Below are 16,801 nucleotides of genomic sequence, written 5' to 3'. Positions count from 1 at the left end.
CACAGCCCCCCATATTGTACACACAGCACCCCATATTGTACACACAGCCCTCCATATTGTACACACAGCCCCCCATATTGTACACACAGCACCTCATATTGTACACACAGCCCCCCCCCCCATATTGTACACACAGCACCCCATATTGTACACACAGCCCCCCCCCCCATATTGTACACACAGCACCCCATATTGTACACACGGCACCTCATATTGTACACACGGCCCCCCATATTGTACACACGGCCCCCCATATTGTACACACGGCCCCCCATATTGTACACACGGCACCCCATATTGTACACACAGCACCTCATATTGTACACACATCACCTCATATTGTACACACAGCACCCCATATTGTACACACAGCCCCCCATATTGTACACACAGCCCCCCATATTGTACACACAGCTCCTCATATTGTACACACAGCCCCCCATATTGTACACACAGCACCCCGTATTGTACACACAGCACCCCATATTATACACACAGCACCCCATATTATACACACAGCACCCCATATTGTACACACAGCTCCCCATATTGTACACACAGCCCCCCATATTGTACACACAGCACCCCATATTGTACACACAGCCCTCCATATTGTACACACAGCCCCCCATATTGTACACACAGCACCTCATATTGTACACACAGCCCCCCCCCCCCATATTGTACACACAGCACCCCATATTGTACACACAGCCCCCCCCCCATATTGTACACACAGCACCCCATATTGTACACACGGCACCTCATATTGTACACACGGCCCCCCATATTGTACACACGGCCCCCCATATTGTACACACGGCCCCCCATATTGTACACACGGCACCCCATATTGTACACACAGCACCTCATATTGTACACACATCACCTCATATTGTACACACAGCACCCCATATTGTACACACAGCCCCCCATATTGTACACACAGCCCCCCATATTGTACACACAGCTCCTCATATTGTACACACAGCCCCCCATATTGTACACACAGCCCCCCATATTGTACACACAGCCCCCCATATTGTACACACAGCACCTCATATTGTACACACAACACCCCATATTGTACACACAGCCCCCCATATTGTACACACAGCACCTCATATTGTACACACAACACCCCATATTGTACACACAGCACCCCATATTGTACACACAGCACCCCATATTGTACACACAGCCCCCCATATTGTACACAGCACCTCATATTGTACACAGCTCCCCATATTGTACACAGAGCACCTCATATTGTACACACAGCCCCCCCCCCCCCCATATTGTACACACAGCCCCCCCCCCCCCATATTGTACACACGGCACCCCATATTGTACACACGGCACCTCATATTGTACACACGGCCCCCCATATTGTACACACGGCCCCCCATATTGTACACACGGCCCCCCATATTGTACACACGGCCCCCCATATTGTACACACAGCACCCCATATTGTACACACAGCCCCCCATATTGTACACACAGCACCTCATATTGTACACACATCACCTCATATTGTACACACAGCCCCCCATATTGTACACACAGCCCCCCATATTGTACACACAGCACCCCATATTGTACACACAGCCCCCCCATATTGTACACACAGCCCCCCCATATTGTACACACAGCCCCCCATATTGTACACACAACACTCCATATTGTACACACAGCACCTCATATTGTACACACAGCACCCCATATTGTACACACAGCCCCCCATATTGTACACACAACACCCCATATTGTACACACAGCCCCCCATATTGTACACAGCACCTCATATTGTACACAGCTCCCCATATTGTACACACAGCACCCCATATTGTACACACAGCCCCCCCCCCCCCATATTGTACACACGGCACCTCATATTGTACACACAGCCCCCCCCCCCCCCCATATTGTACACACGGCACCTCATATTGTACACACAGCCCCCCCCCCCCCATATTGTACACACGGCACCTCATATTGTACACACAGCCCCCCATATTGTACACAGCACCTCATATTGTACACAGCTCCCCATATTGTACACACAGCACCCCATATTGTACACACAGCCCCCCCCCATATTGTACACACGGCACCCCATATTGTACACACGGCACCCCATATTGTACACACAGCCCCCCCCCATATTGTACACACAGCACCTCATATTGTACACACAGCCCCCCATATTGTACACACAGCCCCCCCCCCCCCATATTGTACACACGGCACCCCATATTGTACACAGCTCCCCATATTGTACACACAGCACCCCATATTGTACACACAGCCCCCCCCCCCATATTGTACACACGGCACCCCATATTGTACACACGGCACCTCATATTGTACACACGGCCCCCCATATTGTACACACGGCCCCCCCATATTGTACACACAGCACCCCATATTGTACACACAGCCCCCCATATTGTACACACAGCCCCCCATATTGTACACACAGCACCCCATATTGTACACACAGCCCCCCATATTGTACACACAGCCCCCCATATTGTACACACAGCCCCCCATATTGTACACACAGCACCCCATATTGTACACACAGCACTCCATATTGTACACAGCACTCCATATTGTACACACGGCCCCCCATATTGTACACACGGCACCCCATATTGTACACACGGCCCCCCCATATTGTACACACGGCACCCCATATTGTACACACAGCACCCCATATTGTACACACAGCACCCCATATTATACACACAGCCCCCCATATTGTACACACGGCACCCCATATTGTACACACGGCCCCCCATATTGTACACACAACACCCCATATTGTACACACAGCACCCCATATTATATATATACAATATGGGGTGCTGTTTGTACAATATGGGGGGCTGTGTGTACAATATGGGGTGCCGTGTGTACAATATGAGGTGCCGTGTGTACAATATGGGGAGCCGTGTGTACAATATGGGGTGCCGTGTGTACAATATGAGGTGCCGTGCGTACAATATGAGGTGCCGTGTGTACAATATGAGGGGCCGTGTGTACAATATGAGGGGCCGTGTGTACAATATGAGGTGCCGTGTGTACAATATGAGGTGCCGTGTGTACAATATGGGGGGCCGTGTGTACAATATGGGGGGCCGTGTGTACAATATGGGGGCTGTGTGTACAATATGGGGGGCTGTGTGTACAATATGGGGGGCTGTGTGTACAATATGGGGGGGGGCTGTGTGTACAATATGGAGGGGGGCTGTGTATACAATATGAGGTGCTGTGTGTACAATATGGGGTGCTGTGTGTACAATATGGAGTGCTGTGTGTACAATATGGGGTGTTGTGTGTACAATATGGAGTGCTGTGTGTACAATATGGGGTGCTGTGTGTACAATATGAGGTGCTGTGTGTACAATATGGGGTGATGTGTGTACAATATGGGGGACTGTGTATACAATATGGGGTGATGTGTGTACAATATGGGGGGCTGTGTGTACAATATGGGGTGTTGTGTGTACAATATGGGGTGCTGTGTGTACAATATGGGGGGCTGTGTGTACAATATGGGGTGCTGTGTGTACAATACGGGGTGCAGTGTGTACAATATGGGGGGCTGTGTGTATAATATGGGGGACTGTGTATACAATATGGGGTGATGTGTGTACAATATGGGGTGCTGTTTGTACAATATGGGGGGCTGTGTGTACAATATGGGGGCTGTGTGTACAATATGGGGGGCTGTGTGTACAATATGGGGTGCTGTGTGTACAATATGGGGGGCCGTGTGTACAATATGGGGGGCCGTGTGTACAATATGGGGGGCCGTGTGTACAATATGGGGGGCCGTGTGTACAATATGAGGTGCCGTGTGTACAATATGAGGTGCCGTGTGTACAATATGGGGAGCCGTGTGTACAATATGGGGGGCTGTGTGTACAATATGGGGTGCTGTGTGTACAATATGGGGGGCTGTGTGTACAATATGGGGGCTGTGTGTACAATATGGGGGGCTGTGTGTACAATATGGGGGGCTGTGTGTACAATATGGGGGGGGGCTGTGTGTACAATATGGAGGGGGGCTGTGTATACAATATGAGGTGCTGTGTGTACAATATGGGGTGCTGTGTGTACAATATGGAGTGCTGTGTGTACAATATGGGGTGCTGTGTGTACAATATGGAGTGCTGTGTGTACAATATGGGGTGCTGTGTGTACAATATGAGGTGCTGTGTGTACAATATGAGGTGCTGTGTGTACAATATGGGGGGCTGTGTGTACAATATGGGGGGCTGTGTGTACAATATGGGGGCTGTGTGTACAATATGGGGTGTTGTGTGTACAATATGAGGTGCTGTGTGTACAATATGGGGGGCTGTGTGTACAATATGGGGGGCTGTGTGTACAATATGGGGTGCTGTGTGTACAATATGAGGTGCTGTGTGTACAATATGGAGTGCTGTGTGTACAATATGGGGGCTGTGTGTACAATATGGGGTGCTGTGTGTACAATATGGGGGCTGTGTGTACAATATGAGGTGCTGTGTGTACAATATGGGGTGTTGTGTGTACAATATGGGGTGCTGTGTGTACAATATGAGGTGCTGTGTGTACAATATGGGGGGCTGTGTGTACAATATGGAGTGCTGTGTGTACAATATGAGGTGCTGTGTGTACAATATGGGGTGATGTGTGTACAATATGGGGGGCTGTGTGTACAATATGGGGTGCTGTGTGTATAATATGGAGTGCTGATCGTACAATATGAGGTGCTGTGTGTACAATATGGAGTGCTGTGTGTACAATATGGGGTGCTGTGTGTACAATATGGGGTGCTGTGTGTACAATATGGGGTGCTGTGTGTACAATATGAGGTGCTGTGTGTACAATATGAGGTGCTGTGTGTACAATATGGGGGGCTGTGTGTACAATATGAGGTGTTGTGTGTACAATATGGGGGGCTGTGTGTACAATATGGGGTGTTGTGTGTACAATATGAGGTGCTGTGTGTACAATATGGGGGGCTGTGTGTACAATATGGGGTGCTGTGTGTACAATATGAGGTGCTGTGTGTACAATATGGGGAGCTGTGTGTACAATATGGGGGGCTGTGTGTACAATATGGGGGGCTGTGTGTACAATATGAGGTGTTGTGTGTACAATATGGGGTGCTGTGTGTACAATATGGGGTGCTGTGTGTACAATATGAGGTGTTGTGTGTACAATATGGGGTGCTGTGTGTACAATATGGAGTGCTGTGTGTACAATATGGGGGCTGTGTGTACAATATGGGGTGCTGTGTGTACAATATGAGGTGCTGTGTGTACAATATGGGGGGCTGTGTGTATAATATGGGGTGATGTGTGTACAATATGGGGAGCTGTGTGTACAATATGGGGGGCTGTGTGTACAATATGGGGGGCTGTGTGTACAATATGAGGTGATGTGTGTACAATATGGGGGGCTGTGTGTACAATATGGGGGGCTGTGTGTACAATATGAGGTGCTGTGTGTACAATATAGGGGGCTGTGTGTACAATATGGGGGGCTGTGTGTATAATATGGGGTGCTGTGTGTACAATATGGGGTGCTGTGTGTACAATATGGGGTGCTGTGTGTACAATATGAGGTGCTGTGTGTACAATATGGGGGGCTGTGTGTACAATATGGGGGGCTGTGTGTACAATATGGGGTGCTGTGTGTACAATATGGGGTGCTGTGTGTACAATATGAGGTGCTGTGTGTACAATATGGGGGGCTGTGTGTACAATATGGGGGGCTGTGTGTACAATATGAGGTGCTGTGTGTACAATATGGGGGGCTGTGTGTACAATATGGGGGGCTGTGTGTACAATATGGGGTGCTGTGTGTACAATATGAGGTGCTGTGTGTACAATATGAGGTGCTGTGTGTACAATATGGGGGGCTGTGTGTACAATATGGGGGGCTGTGTGTACAATATGGGGTGCTGTGTGTACAATATGAGGTGCTGTGTGTACAATATGGGGGGCTGTGTGTACAATATGGGGGGCTGTGTGTACAATATGGGGTGCTGTGTGTACAATATGGGGTGCTGTGTGTACAATATGGGGGGCTGTGTGTACAATATGGGGGGCTGTGTGTACAATATGAGGTGCTGTGTGTACAATATGGGGGGCTGTGTGTACAATATGGGGTGCTGTGTGTACATTAATGAGGAAAAAAATGAACTTAAATGATTTTAGCAAATGGCTGCAATATAACAAAGAGTGAAAAATTAAGGGGGTCTGAATACTTTCCCTCCCCACTGTATATACACAGTATGTCACAAAAGTAAGTACACCCCTCAGTGACATTTGTGTAAATCTTTTCTCCTATCTTTTCATGTGACAACACTGAAGAAATGACACTTGTCTACAATGTAAAGTAGTGAGTGTACAGCTTGTATAACAGTGTAAATTTGCTGTCCCCTCAAAATAACTCAACACACAACCATTAATGTCTAAACCGCTGGCAACAAAAGTCAGTACACCCCTAAGTGAAAATCTCCAAATTGGGCCCAAAGTGTCAATATTTTGTGTGGCCTCCATTATTTTCCAGCACTGCCTTAACCCTCTTGGACATGGAGGTCACCAGAGCTTCACAGGTTGTCACTGGAGTCCTCTTCCCCTCCTCCATGATGACATCACAGAGCTGGTGGATGTTAGAGACCTTGCGCTCCTCCACCTTCCGTTTGAGGATGTCCCACAGATGATCAATAGGGTTTAGGTCTGGAGACATGCTTGGCCAGTCCATCACCTCAGCTTCTTTAGCAAGGCAGTGGTGGTCTTGGAGGTGTGTTTGGGGTGGTTATCATGTTGGAATACTGCCCTGCGGTCCAGTCTCTGAAGGGAGGGGATCATGCTCTGCTTCAGTATGTCACAGTACATGTTGGCATTCATGGTTCCCTCAATGATCTGTAGCCCCCCAGTGCCGGCAGCACTCATGCAGCCCCAGACCATGACACTCCCACCACTATGCTTGACTGTAGACAAGACACACTTGTCTTTGTCCTCCTCACCTGGTTGCCCCCACACACGCTTGTCACCATCTGAACCAAATACGTTTATCTTGGTCTCATCAGACCACAGGACATGGTTCCAGTAATCCATGTCCTTAGTCTGATTGTCTTCAGAAAACTATTTGCGGACTTTCTTGTACATCATCTTTAGAAGAGGCTTCCTTCTGGGATGACAGCCATGCAGACCAATTTGATGCAGTGTGCGGCGTATGGTCTGAGCACTGACAGGCTGACCCCCCCACCCCTACAACCTCTGCAGCAATGCTGGCAGCACTCATACGTCTATTTCCCAAAGACAACCTCTGGATATGACGCTGATCACGTGACCTCAACTTCTTTGGTGGACCATGGCGAGGCCTGTTCTGAGTGGAACCTGTCCTGTTATACCGCTGTATGGTCTTGGCCACCGTGCTGCAGCTCAGTTTCAGGGTCTTGGCAATCTTCTTATAGCCTAGGCCATCTTTATGTAGAGCAACAATTCTTATTTTCAGATCCTCAGAGAGTTCTTTGCCATGAGGTGCCATGTTGTACTTCCAGTGACCAGTATGAGAGAGTGAGAGCGATAACACCAAATTTAACACACCTGCTCCCCATTCACACCTGAGACCTTGTAACACTAACGAGTCACATGACATCGGGGAGGGAAAATGGCTAATTGGGCCCAATTTGGAGATTTTCACTTAGGGGTGTACTGACTTTTGTTGCCAGCGGTTTAGACATTAATGTCTGTGTGTTGAGTTATTTTGAGTGGACAGTAAATTTACACTGTTATACAAGCTGTACACTCACTACTTTACATTGTAGACAAGTGTCATTTCTTCAGTGTTGTCACATGAAAAGATAGAAGAAAAGATTTACACAAATGTCACTGAGGGGTGTACTTACTTTTGTCAGATAATAAATATATATATATACACACACACATACACACAATGTATATAGGGAATAGTCTATGATGGAAGTTCTGCTGCCCCTCTAGTGCTCTCCTGTCAGAGGTGGTCTTGCAGGACTCCCATCATGGAGGACTTCCTGTGTGGGGGAGGGGAGAGGCTCCTCAGCTGTATGTAGTCCTTAGCATTGATCTGGAGGTGAGAACCCCCTGCACTCCATACTATACACAGTATATAGGTGTAAGACCCCAGAGGCCAGGTCTGAGTCCGTGGAGGACCAAGGAAGGATATTGGGGGCACCTGTCAGTTCCTTCACCTTTCTGCAAAAAAAAGTGAGGATTGGGGGGTCCCAGAGACGGTAGCAGACCACTTGTAGACTCTCTAGATCCAGGTCCAGCTTCACATTATCAGAACCTTTAAGCCGACCCGGTGACACTTTCCTGAATCTCAGTAGGTCCTCCAAGTGAGTCCCTGGACCTTCTGAGAGAGCGGCCTTCTTCCCGGCTCTCTCCAGCAAGGGGCCTTTCCTAGGTCTCCTCCACATCAGGCAGGATCACTGAAGTGAAATTTATTGGCAGGACGCCAAAATTTACAAACGGCACCATTTTTTTTAACTGGCAGAAATTGTGAAATTTACTGACAACACAACATTTTTTACTGACACTGCAAAAAAAGTATCTAAAATGACAGTTTTTTTGTGTTAAACAATATGGATATGTGAACTATAAACATGTATCTAGTGCTATCAGCAACGTGTTTAAGTTAAACAAAAGTCAAAAACCATATTTCTCCATTGACATGAAGGTCAGGATACGATAACCCGGCTGGCACAGAGTTCCCCTTTACATCAGAGTCTGCAGGATCCCCCCTTACAGTGAAAGGGAACTCTTGTGTAAAGGGGAACGCTGCAGGTCATAGTGTAAGGGGGAACTCTGAAAATGGGGGGGGGGGGGGGGGTGTTTGCTCTGGTGACTAGAGACCCCCTTCTGCAGATACACTAAGGTATGGGGGGTTTACTAATATAGGGGGGAACCTTTATATCAGTGCCCCCTTATATTATTGTATTCACTCCCCTCTTACATAAGCAACCCCCCCCCCCCCCCTCAGACCGGCCTGGCGGCGCTGTCACTGACCTCCTTCCAGGAGCACCGTGTATTTATTGTATAGTCTCCTCTCCACAGTCCACACGTCTGTCTCCTCCCGTGACCCCCATCCCGGCAGCGCTCCTACTCTTGACTTCTTTCTAGGATTGCCCTCAGATACTGCAGACATACTACAGGAGGGGGACAGAGGCTGCGGACATACTACAGGAGGGGGACAGAGGCTGCGGACATACTACAGGAGGGGGACAGAGGCTGCGGACATACTACAGGAGGGGGACAGAGGCTGCGGACATACTACAGGAGGGGGACAGAGGCTGCGGACATACTACAGGAGGGGGACAGAGACTGCGGACATACTACAGGAGGGGGACAGAGACTGCGGACATACTACAGGAGGAGGACAGAGGCTGCGGACATACTACAGGAGGAGGACAGAGGCTGCGGACATACTACAGGAGGAGGACAGAGGCTGCGGACATACTACAGGAGGAGGACAGAGGCTGCGGACATACTACAGGAGGAGGACAGAGGCTGCGGACATACTACAGGAGGAGGACAGAGGCTGCGGACATACTACAGGAGGGGGACAGAGGCTGCGGACATACTACAGGAGGTGGACAGAGGCTGCGGACATACTACAGGAGGGGGACAGAGGCTGCGGACATACTACAGGAGGGGGACAGAGGCTGCGGACATACTACAGGAGGGGGACAGAGGCTGCGGACATACTACAGGAGGGGGACAGAGGCTGCGGACATACTACAGGAGGGGGACAGAGGCTGCGGACATACTACAGGAGGTGGACAGAGGCTGCGGACATACTACAGGAGGGGGACAGAGGCTGCGGACATACTACAGGAGGGGGACAGAGGCTGCGGACATACTACAGGAGGGGGACAGAGGCTGCGGACATACCACAGGAGGGGGACAGAGGCTGCGGACATACCACAGGAGGGGGACAGAGGCTGCGGACATACCACAGGAGGTGGACAGAGGCTGCGGACATACCACAGGAGGTGGACAGAGGCTGCGGACATAGTACAGGAGGGGGACAGAGGCTGCGGACATACTACAGGAGGGGGACAGAGGCTGCGGACATACTACAGGAGGGGGACAGAGGCTGCGGACATACTACAGGAGGGGGACAGAGGCTGCGGACATACTACAAGAGGTGGACAGAGGCTGCGGACATACTACAGGAGGTGGACAGAGGCTGCGGACATACTACAGGAGGGGGACAGAGGCTGCGGACATACTACAGGAGGGGGACAGAGGCTGCGGACATACTACAGGAGGTGGACAGAGGCTGCGGACATACTACAGGAGGGGGACAGAGGCTGCGGACATACTACAGGAGGAGGACAGATAATCCTTCTACTGGATTGGCTGAAGGAAATATAAATATAACTTTTTGTTTGTGAAATCTCATGCTATGACCAGTGATAGCAGTGACATCTACTGGCCACAGCGAGAATCACAAGCCAACTGATGCTTAGGCAAAAAACAGGTGAAGAACCTCACAATCAGTCTGAGCGAACTACAGCCCAGCCAATCGCTGACCTAGAGGCCCCTGATAGGACACTAATAGCTTGACTGCTATCTGCACCCCTCAACCTCCCGCCTGCACCCCTCACCCTCCTATCTGTGCCCCTCACCCTCCCGCCTGCACCCCTCAACCTTCTATCTGCACCCCTCAACCACCCGCCTGCACCCCTCAACCACCCGCCTGTGCCCTTCACCCACCTATCTGCACCCCTCACCCTCCTATCTGTGCCCCTCACCCTCCCGCCTGCACCCCTCAACCTTCTATCTGCACCCCTCAACCTTCTATCTGCACCCCTCAACCACCCGCCTGCACCCCTCAACCACCCGCCTGTGCCCCTCACCCACCTATCTGTGCCCCTCACCCTCCCGCCTGCGCCCCTCAACCACCTATCTGTGCCCCTCACCTCCCTGGCTGCACCCCTCAACCTCCCACCTGCACCCCTCAACCTCCCACCTGCACCCCTCACCCTCCCGCCTGCCCCCTCACCCTCCCGCCTGCGCCCCTCAACCACCCGCCTGCGCCCCTCACCCTCCCGCCTGCGCCCCTCACCCTCCCGCCTGCACCCCTCAACCACCTGCCTGCGCCCCTCGACCACCTGCCTGCGCCCCTCGACCACCTGCCTGCGCCCCTCACCCTCTTATCTGCACCCCTCAACCTCCCGCCTGCACCCCTCAACCACCTGCCTGCGCCCCTCACCCTCTTATCTGCACCCCTCAACCACCTGCCTGCGCCCCTCACCCTCCTATCTGCACCCCTCAACCTCCCGCCTGCACCCCTCAACCACCTGCCTGCGCCCCTCAACCTCTCACCTGCACCCCTCACCCTCCTATCTGCACCCCTCAACCTCTCACCTGCACCCCTCACCCTCCTATCTGCACCCCTCAACCACCTGCCTGCGCCCCTCAACCTCCCGCCTGCACCCCTCACCCTCCTATCTGCACCCCTCAACCTCCCGCCTGCACCCCTCACCCTCCTATCTGCACCCCTCAACCTCCCGCCTGCACCCCTCAACCACCTGCCTGCGTCCCTCACCCTATCTGCACCCCTCAACCTCTCGCCTGCACCCCTCACCCTCCTATCTGCACCCCTCAACCACCTGTCTGCGCCCCTCACCCTCCTGTCTGCGCTCCTTCCTCAGTGCGGTTTCTTCAAGAGAAATAAATTTCGGGTGGAGGAAGATTCTTCTTACACGGTCGTCCAGCAAACCATGCCGTCTGATGAAGATGACACAGCCGGGGCCACAGAAGCCGCTGACATCATTTCCTGAACCCCCCCGATCTTCCACTGGAGTCATCTGAAGGACAATGAAGATCCTGAATATAAAAAGGACTTACAGGGGGAAACGGACCCCAAAACTTCTCTTTTACAGGGAGATTATCACCCCCCCATTATGGGGCCCGGGGGGAGGGGTTTATCTGTCTCTTGTGAAATATTTTAACCCCTTCAGTGTAGGGGGGGTGAGGGGTCTCTTATTGGAATATTATCACCCCCAGTGTAGGAGGAGGGGTCACTTATTGGAATACTATTGTCTCCAGTGTAGGGGGGGGGGGTCACTTATTGGAATACTATTGTCTCCAGAGTAGGGGGGGGTCACTTATTGGAATACTATTGTCTCCAGTGTAGGGGGGGGTCACTTATTGGAATACTATTGTCTCCAGTGTAGGGGGGGGTCACTTATTGGAATACTATTGTCTCCAGTGTAGGGGGGGGGTTACTTATTGGAATACTATTGTCTCCAGTGTAGGGGGGGGTCACTTATTGGAATACTATTGTCTCCAGTGTAGGGGGGGGTCACTTATTGGAATACTATTGTCTCCAGTGTAGGGGGGGGTCACTTATTGGAATACTATTGTCTCCAGTGTAGGGGGGGGGTCACTTATTGGAATACTATTGTCTCCAGTGTAGGGGGGGGTCACTTATTGGAATACTATTGTCTCCAGTGTAGGGGGGGGTCACTTATTGGAATACTATTGTCTCCAGTGTAGGGGGGGGGGGGTCACTTATTGGAATACTATTGTCTCCAGTGTAGGGGGGGGGGGGGTGTTATGGGTCTCCTATCAGGATATTATTGCCCCAGTGTAGGGGGGGTCTCTTGTTGGAATACTATTACCCCCAGTGTAGAGGGGGGGGGTTATGAGTCTCTTATTGGAATACTATTGCCCCCAGTGTAGGCTGATGGTGTATGATGATCGGAGATGACTCTGTAAATTACCAGAAATAAATGAATAAAGTGGGACTCCGCTGTGTGATGGATCTTCATTTATTACGTGTTAAGTGACTCCAATCTGCTGCTCATCCAGCCGGACTACAAAGCTCAGCATTACCAGAGGGGAGGTATGGGGCTGGAAGGTTGTGCTGTGACTTGTGGTTCAGCAGAAGAGCTATAATAGGTGTAAAAAGGTAGAACATATTAGCTCCTCCCCCAGACTGCCTCCTGATCGCCCCCCCCCCCCCACACGCACACCCCACAATGGAAAATTCATCCATAGCTACAGTCAGCACGCAGTGAATATCTGCAGGGGTATATACAGGGTCAGAGGTCAGAAGTGGGGGGTATATACAGGGTCAGAGGTCAGAAGTGGGGGGTATATACAGGGGTCAGAAGTGGGAGGTATATACAGGGTCAGAGGTCAGAAGTGGGGGGTATATACAGGGTCAGAGGTCAGAAGTGGGGGGTATATACAGGGTCAGAGGTCAGAAGTGGGGGTATATACAGGGTCAGAGGTCAGAAGTGGGAGGTATATACAGGGTCAGAAGTGGGGGTATATACAGGGTCAGAGGTCAGAAGTGGGATTTATATACAGGGTCAGAGGTCAGAAGTGGGGTTATATACAGTTTCAGAGGTCAGAAGTGGGGGTTATATACAGGGTCAGAGATCAGAAGTGGGGGGTATATACAGGGTCAGAGATCAGAAGTGGGGGTTATATACAGGGTCAGAGGTCAGAAGTGGGGGTTATATACAGTTTCAGAGGTCAGAAGTGGGGGTTATATACAGTTTCAGAGGTCAGAAGTGGGGGTATATACAGGGTCAGAGGTCAGAAGTGGGGGGTATATACAGGGCGAGAGGTCAGAAGTGGGGGGTATATACAGGGCGAGAGGTCAGAAGTGGGGGGTATATACAGGGTCAGAGGTCAGAAGTCCGGGGTATATACAGGGTTCAGAAGTGGGAGGTATATACAGGGTCAGAGGTTAGAAGTGGGGGGTATATACAGGGTCAGAGGTTAGAAGTGGGGGGTATATACAGGGTCAGAGGTCAGAAGTGGGGGGATATACAGGGTCAGAGGTCAGAAGTGGGGGGTATATACAGGGGTCAGAAGTGGGGGGTATATACAGGGAGAGAGGTCAGAAGTGGGGTGTATATACAGGTTCAGAGGTCAGAAGTGGGGGGTATATACAGGGTCAGAAGTGGAAGGTATATACAGGTTCAGAGGTCAGAAGTGGGGGTATATACAGGGTCAGAAGTGGGAGGTATATACAGGGTCAGAGGTCAGAAGTGGGAGGTATATACAGGGTCAGAAGTGGGAGGTATATACAGGGTCAGAAGTGGGGGGTATATACAGTGAGAGAGGTCAGAAGTGGGGGGTATATAGAGGGTCAGAAGTGGGAGGTATATACAGGTTCAGAGGTCAGAAGTGGGGGTTATATACAGTTTCAGAGGTCAGAAGTGGGGGGTATATACAGGGTCAGAGGTGAGAAGTGGGGGGTATATACAGGGTCAGAGGTCAGAAGTGGGGGGTATATACAGGGTCAGAGGTCAGAAGTGGGGGGTATATACAGGGGTCAGAAGTGGGAGGTATATACAGGTTCAGAGGTCAGAAGTGGGGGGTATATACAGGGTCAGAGGTCAGAAGTGGGGGGTATATACAGGGGTCAGAAGTGGGAGGTATATACAGGTTCAGAGGTCAGAAGTGGGGGGTATATACAGGTTCAGAGGTCAGAAGTGGGGGGTATATACAGGGTCAGAGGTGAGAAGTGGGGGGTATATACAGGGTCAGAGGTCAGAAGTGGGGGGTATATACAGGGTCAGAGGTCAGAAGTGGGGGGTATATACAGGGGTCAGAAGTGGGAGGTATATACAGGTTCAGAGGTCAGAAGTGGGGGGTATATACAGGGTCAGAGGTCAGAAGTGGGGGGTATATACAGATTCAGAGGTCAGAAGTGGGGGGTATATACAGGGTCAGAGGTCAGAAGTGGGGGTATATACAGGGTCAGAGGTCAGAAGTGGGAGGTATATACAGGGTCAGAGGTCAGAAGTGGGGGGTATATACAGGGTCAGAGGTGGGGGGATATACAGGGTCAGAGGTCAGAAGTGTGAGGTATATACAGGTTCAGAGGTGAGAAGTGGGGGTTATATACAGTTTCAGAGGTCAGAAGTGGGGGGTATATACAGGGTCAGAGGTGAGAAGTGGGGGGTATATACAGGGGTCAGAAGTGGGAGGTATATACAGGGTCAGAGGTCAGAAGTGGGGGTTATATACAGGGTCAGAGGACAGAAGTGGGGGGTATTTACAGGGGTCAGAAGTGGGGGGTATATACAGGGTCAGAGGTGAGAAGTGGGGGGTATATACAGGGTCAGAGGTCAGAAGTATATACAGGGGTCAGAAGTGGGAGGTATATACAGGGGTCAGAAGTGGGAGGTATATACAGGGTCAGAAGTGGGGGTTATATACAGGGGTCAGAAGTGGGAGGTATATACAGGATCAGAGGTCAGAAGTGGGGGGTATATACAGGGGTCAGAAGTGGGGGGTATATACAGGGTCAGAGGTGAGAAGTAGGGGGTATATACAGGGGTCAGAAGTGGGGGGTATATACAGGGTCAGAAGTGGGGGGTATATACAGGGTCAGAGGTGGGGGGGATATACAGGGTCAGAGGTCAGAAGTGGGGGGTATATACAGGGTCAGAAGTGGGAGGTATATACAGGGGTCAGAAGTGTGAGGTATATACAGGTTCAGAGGTGGGAGGTATATACAGGTTCAGAGGTCAGAAGTGGGGGGTATATACAGGGTCAGAAGTGGGAGGTATATACAGGGTCAGAGGTCAGAAGTGGGGGGTATATACCGGGGTCAGAAGTGGGGGTATATACAGGGAGAGAGGTCAGAAGTGGGGGGTATATACAGGGTCAGAAGTGGGAGGTATATACAGTGTCAGAGGTCAGAAGTGGGGGGGTATATACAGGGGTCAGAAGTGGGAGGTATTTACAGGTTCAGAGGTAAGAAGTTGGGGGTATATACAGGGGTCAGAGGTGAGAAGTGGGGGGTATATACAGGGGTCAGAAGTGGGAAGTATATACAGAGGTCAGAAGTTGGAGGTATATACAAGGGTCAGAAGTTGGAGGTATATACAGGGGTCAGAAGTGGGTGGTATATACAGTATCAGAGGTCAGAAGTGGGAGGTATATACAGGGTCAGAGGTCAGAAGTGGGAGGTATATAAAGTGTCAGGGGTCAGAAGTGGGGGATATATACAGGGTCAGAGGTCAGCAGTGGGGGGTATATACAGGGTTAGAAGTGGAAGTTATATACAGGGTTAGAGGTCAGAAGTGGGGGTATATACAGGGTTAGAGGTCAGAAGTGGGAGGTATATACAGGTTCAGAGGTCAGCAGTGGGGGGTATATACAGGGTCAGAGGTCAGAAGTGGGGATATATACAGGGTCAGAGGTCCGAAGTGGGGGATATATACAGGGTCAGAAGTGGGGGGGTATATACAGGGTCAGAGGTCAGAAGTGGGGGATATATACAGGGTCAGAGGTGGGAGGTATATACAGGGTCAGAGGTCAGAAGTGGGGGGTATATACAGGGTCAGAGGTCAGAAGTGGGGGGTATATACAGGGTCAGAGGTGAGAAGTGGGGGGTATATACAGGATCAGAGGTGGGAGGTATATACAGGGTCAGAGGTCAGAAGTGGGAGGTATATACAGGGTCAGAGGTCAGAAGTGGGGGGTATATACAGGGGTCAGAAGTGGGGGGTATATACAGGGTCAGAGGGGAGAAGTGGGGGGTATATACAGGGGTCAGAAATGGGAGGTATATACAGGGTCAGAGGTCAGAAGTGGGGGGTATATACAGGGTCAGAGGGGAGAAGTGGGGGGGTATATACAGGGGTCAGAAGTGGGAGGTATATACAGGGTCAGAGGTCAGAAGTGGGAGGTATATACACGGTCAGAGGTCAGCAGTGGGGGGTATATACAGGGTCAGAAGGGGGGGTATATACAGGATCAGAGGTCAG

At 50.9% G+C, this 16,801-nt stretch overlaps 1 protein-coding gene across 1 annotated transcript in view; it reads left to right on the top strand.

The window, feature by feature from the left end:
- The window catches only part of ITGAL (integrin subunit alpha L), a gene marked incomplete at its 5' end in the record, with an annotated part of 35,779 nt that extends 23,607 nt beyond the window's left edge, over positions 1–12,172 (top strand). Inside the window, 1 exon segment of the mRNA XM_073635282.1 lies at positions 11,714–12,172. Within this exon segment, the coding sequence (XP_073491383.1) occupies positions 11,714–11,842 (129 nt within the window).
- Positions 12,173–16,801: the final 4,629 nt, after the last annotated feature.

The sequence above is a fragment of the Aquarana catesbeiana genome, linkage group LG06 (assembly GCF_042186555.1).
Source record: "Aquarana catesbeiana isolate 2022-GZ linkage group LG06, ASM4218655v1, whole genome shotgun sequence".
Taxonomy (NCBI): Eukaryota; Metazoa; Chordata; class Amphibia; order Anura; family Ranidae; genus Aquarana; species Aquarana catesbeiana.
The sequence above is the reverse complement of the archived record's forward strand: the minus strand, read 5'-3'. Positions and strand labels throughout refer to the sequence as shown.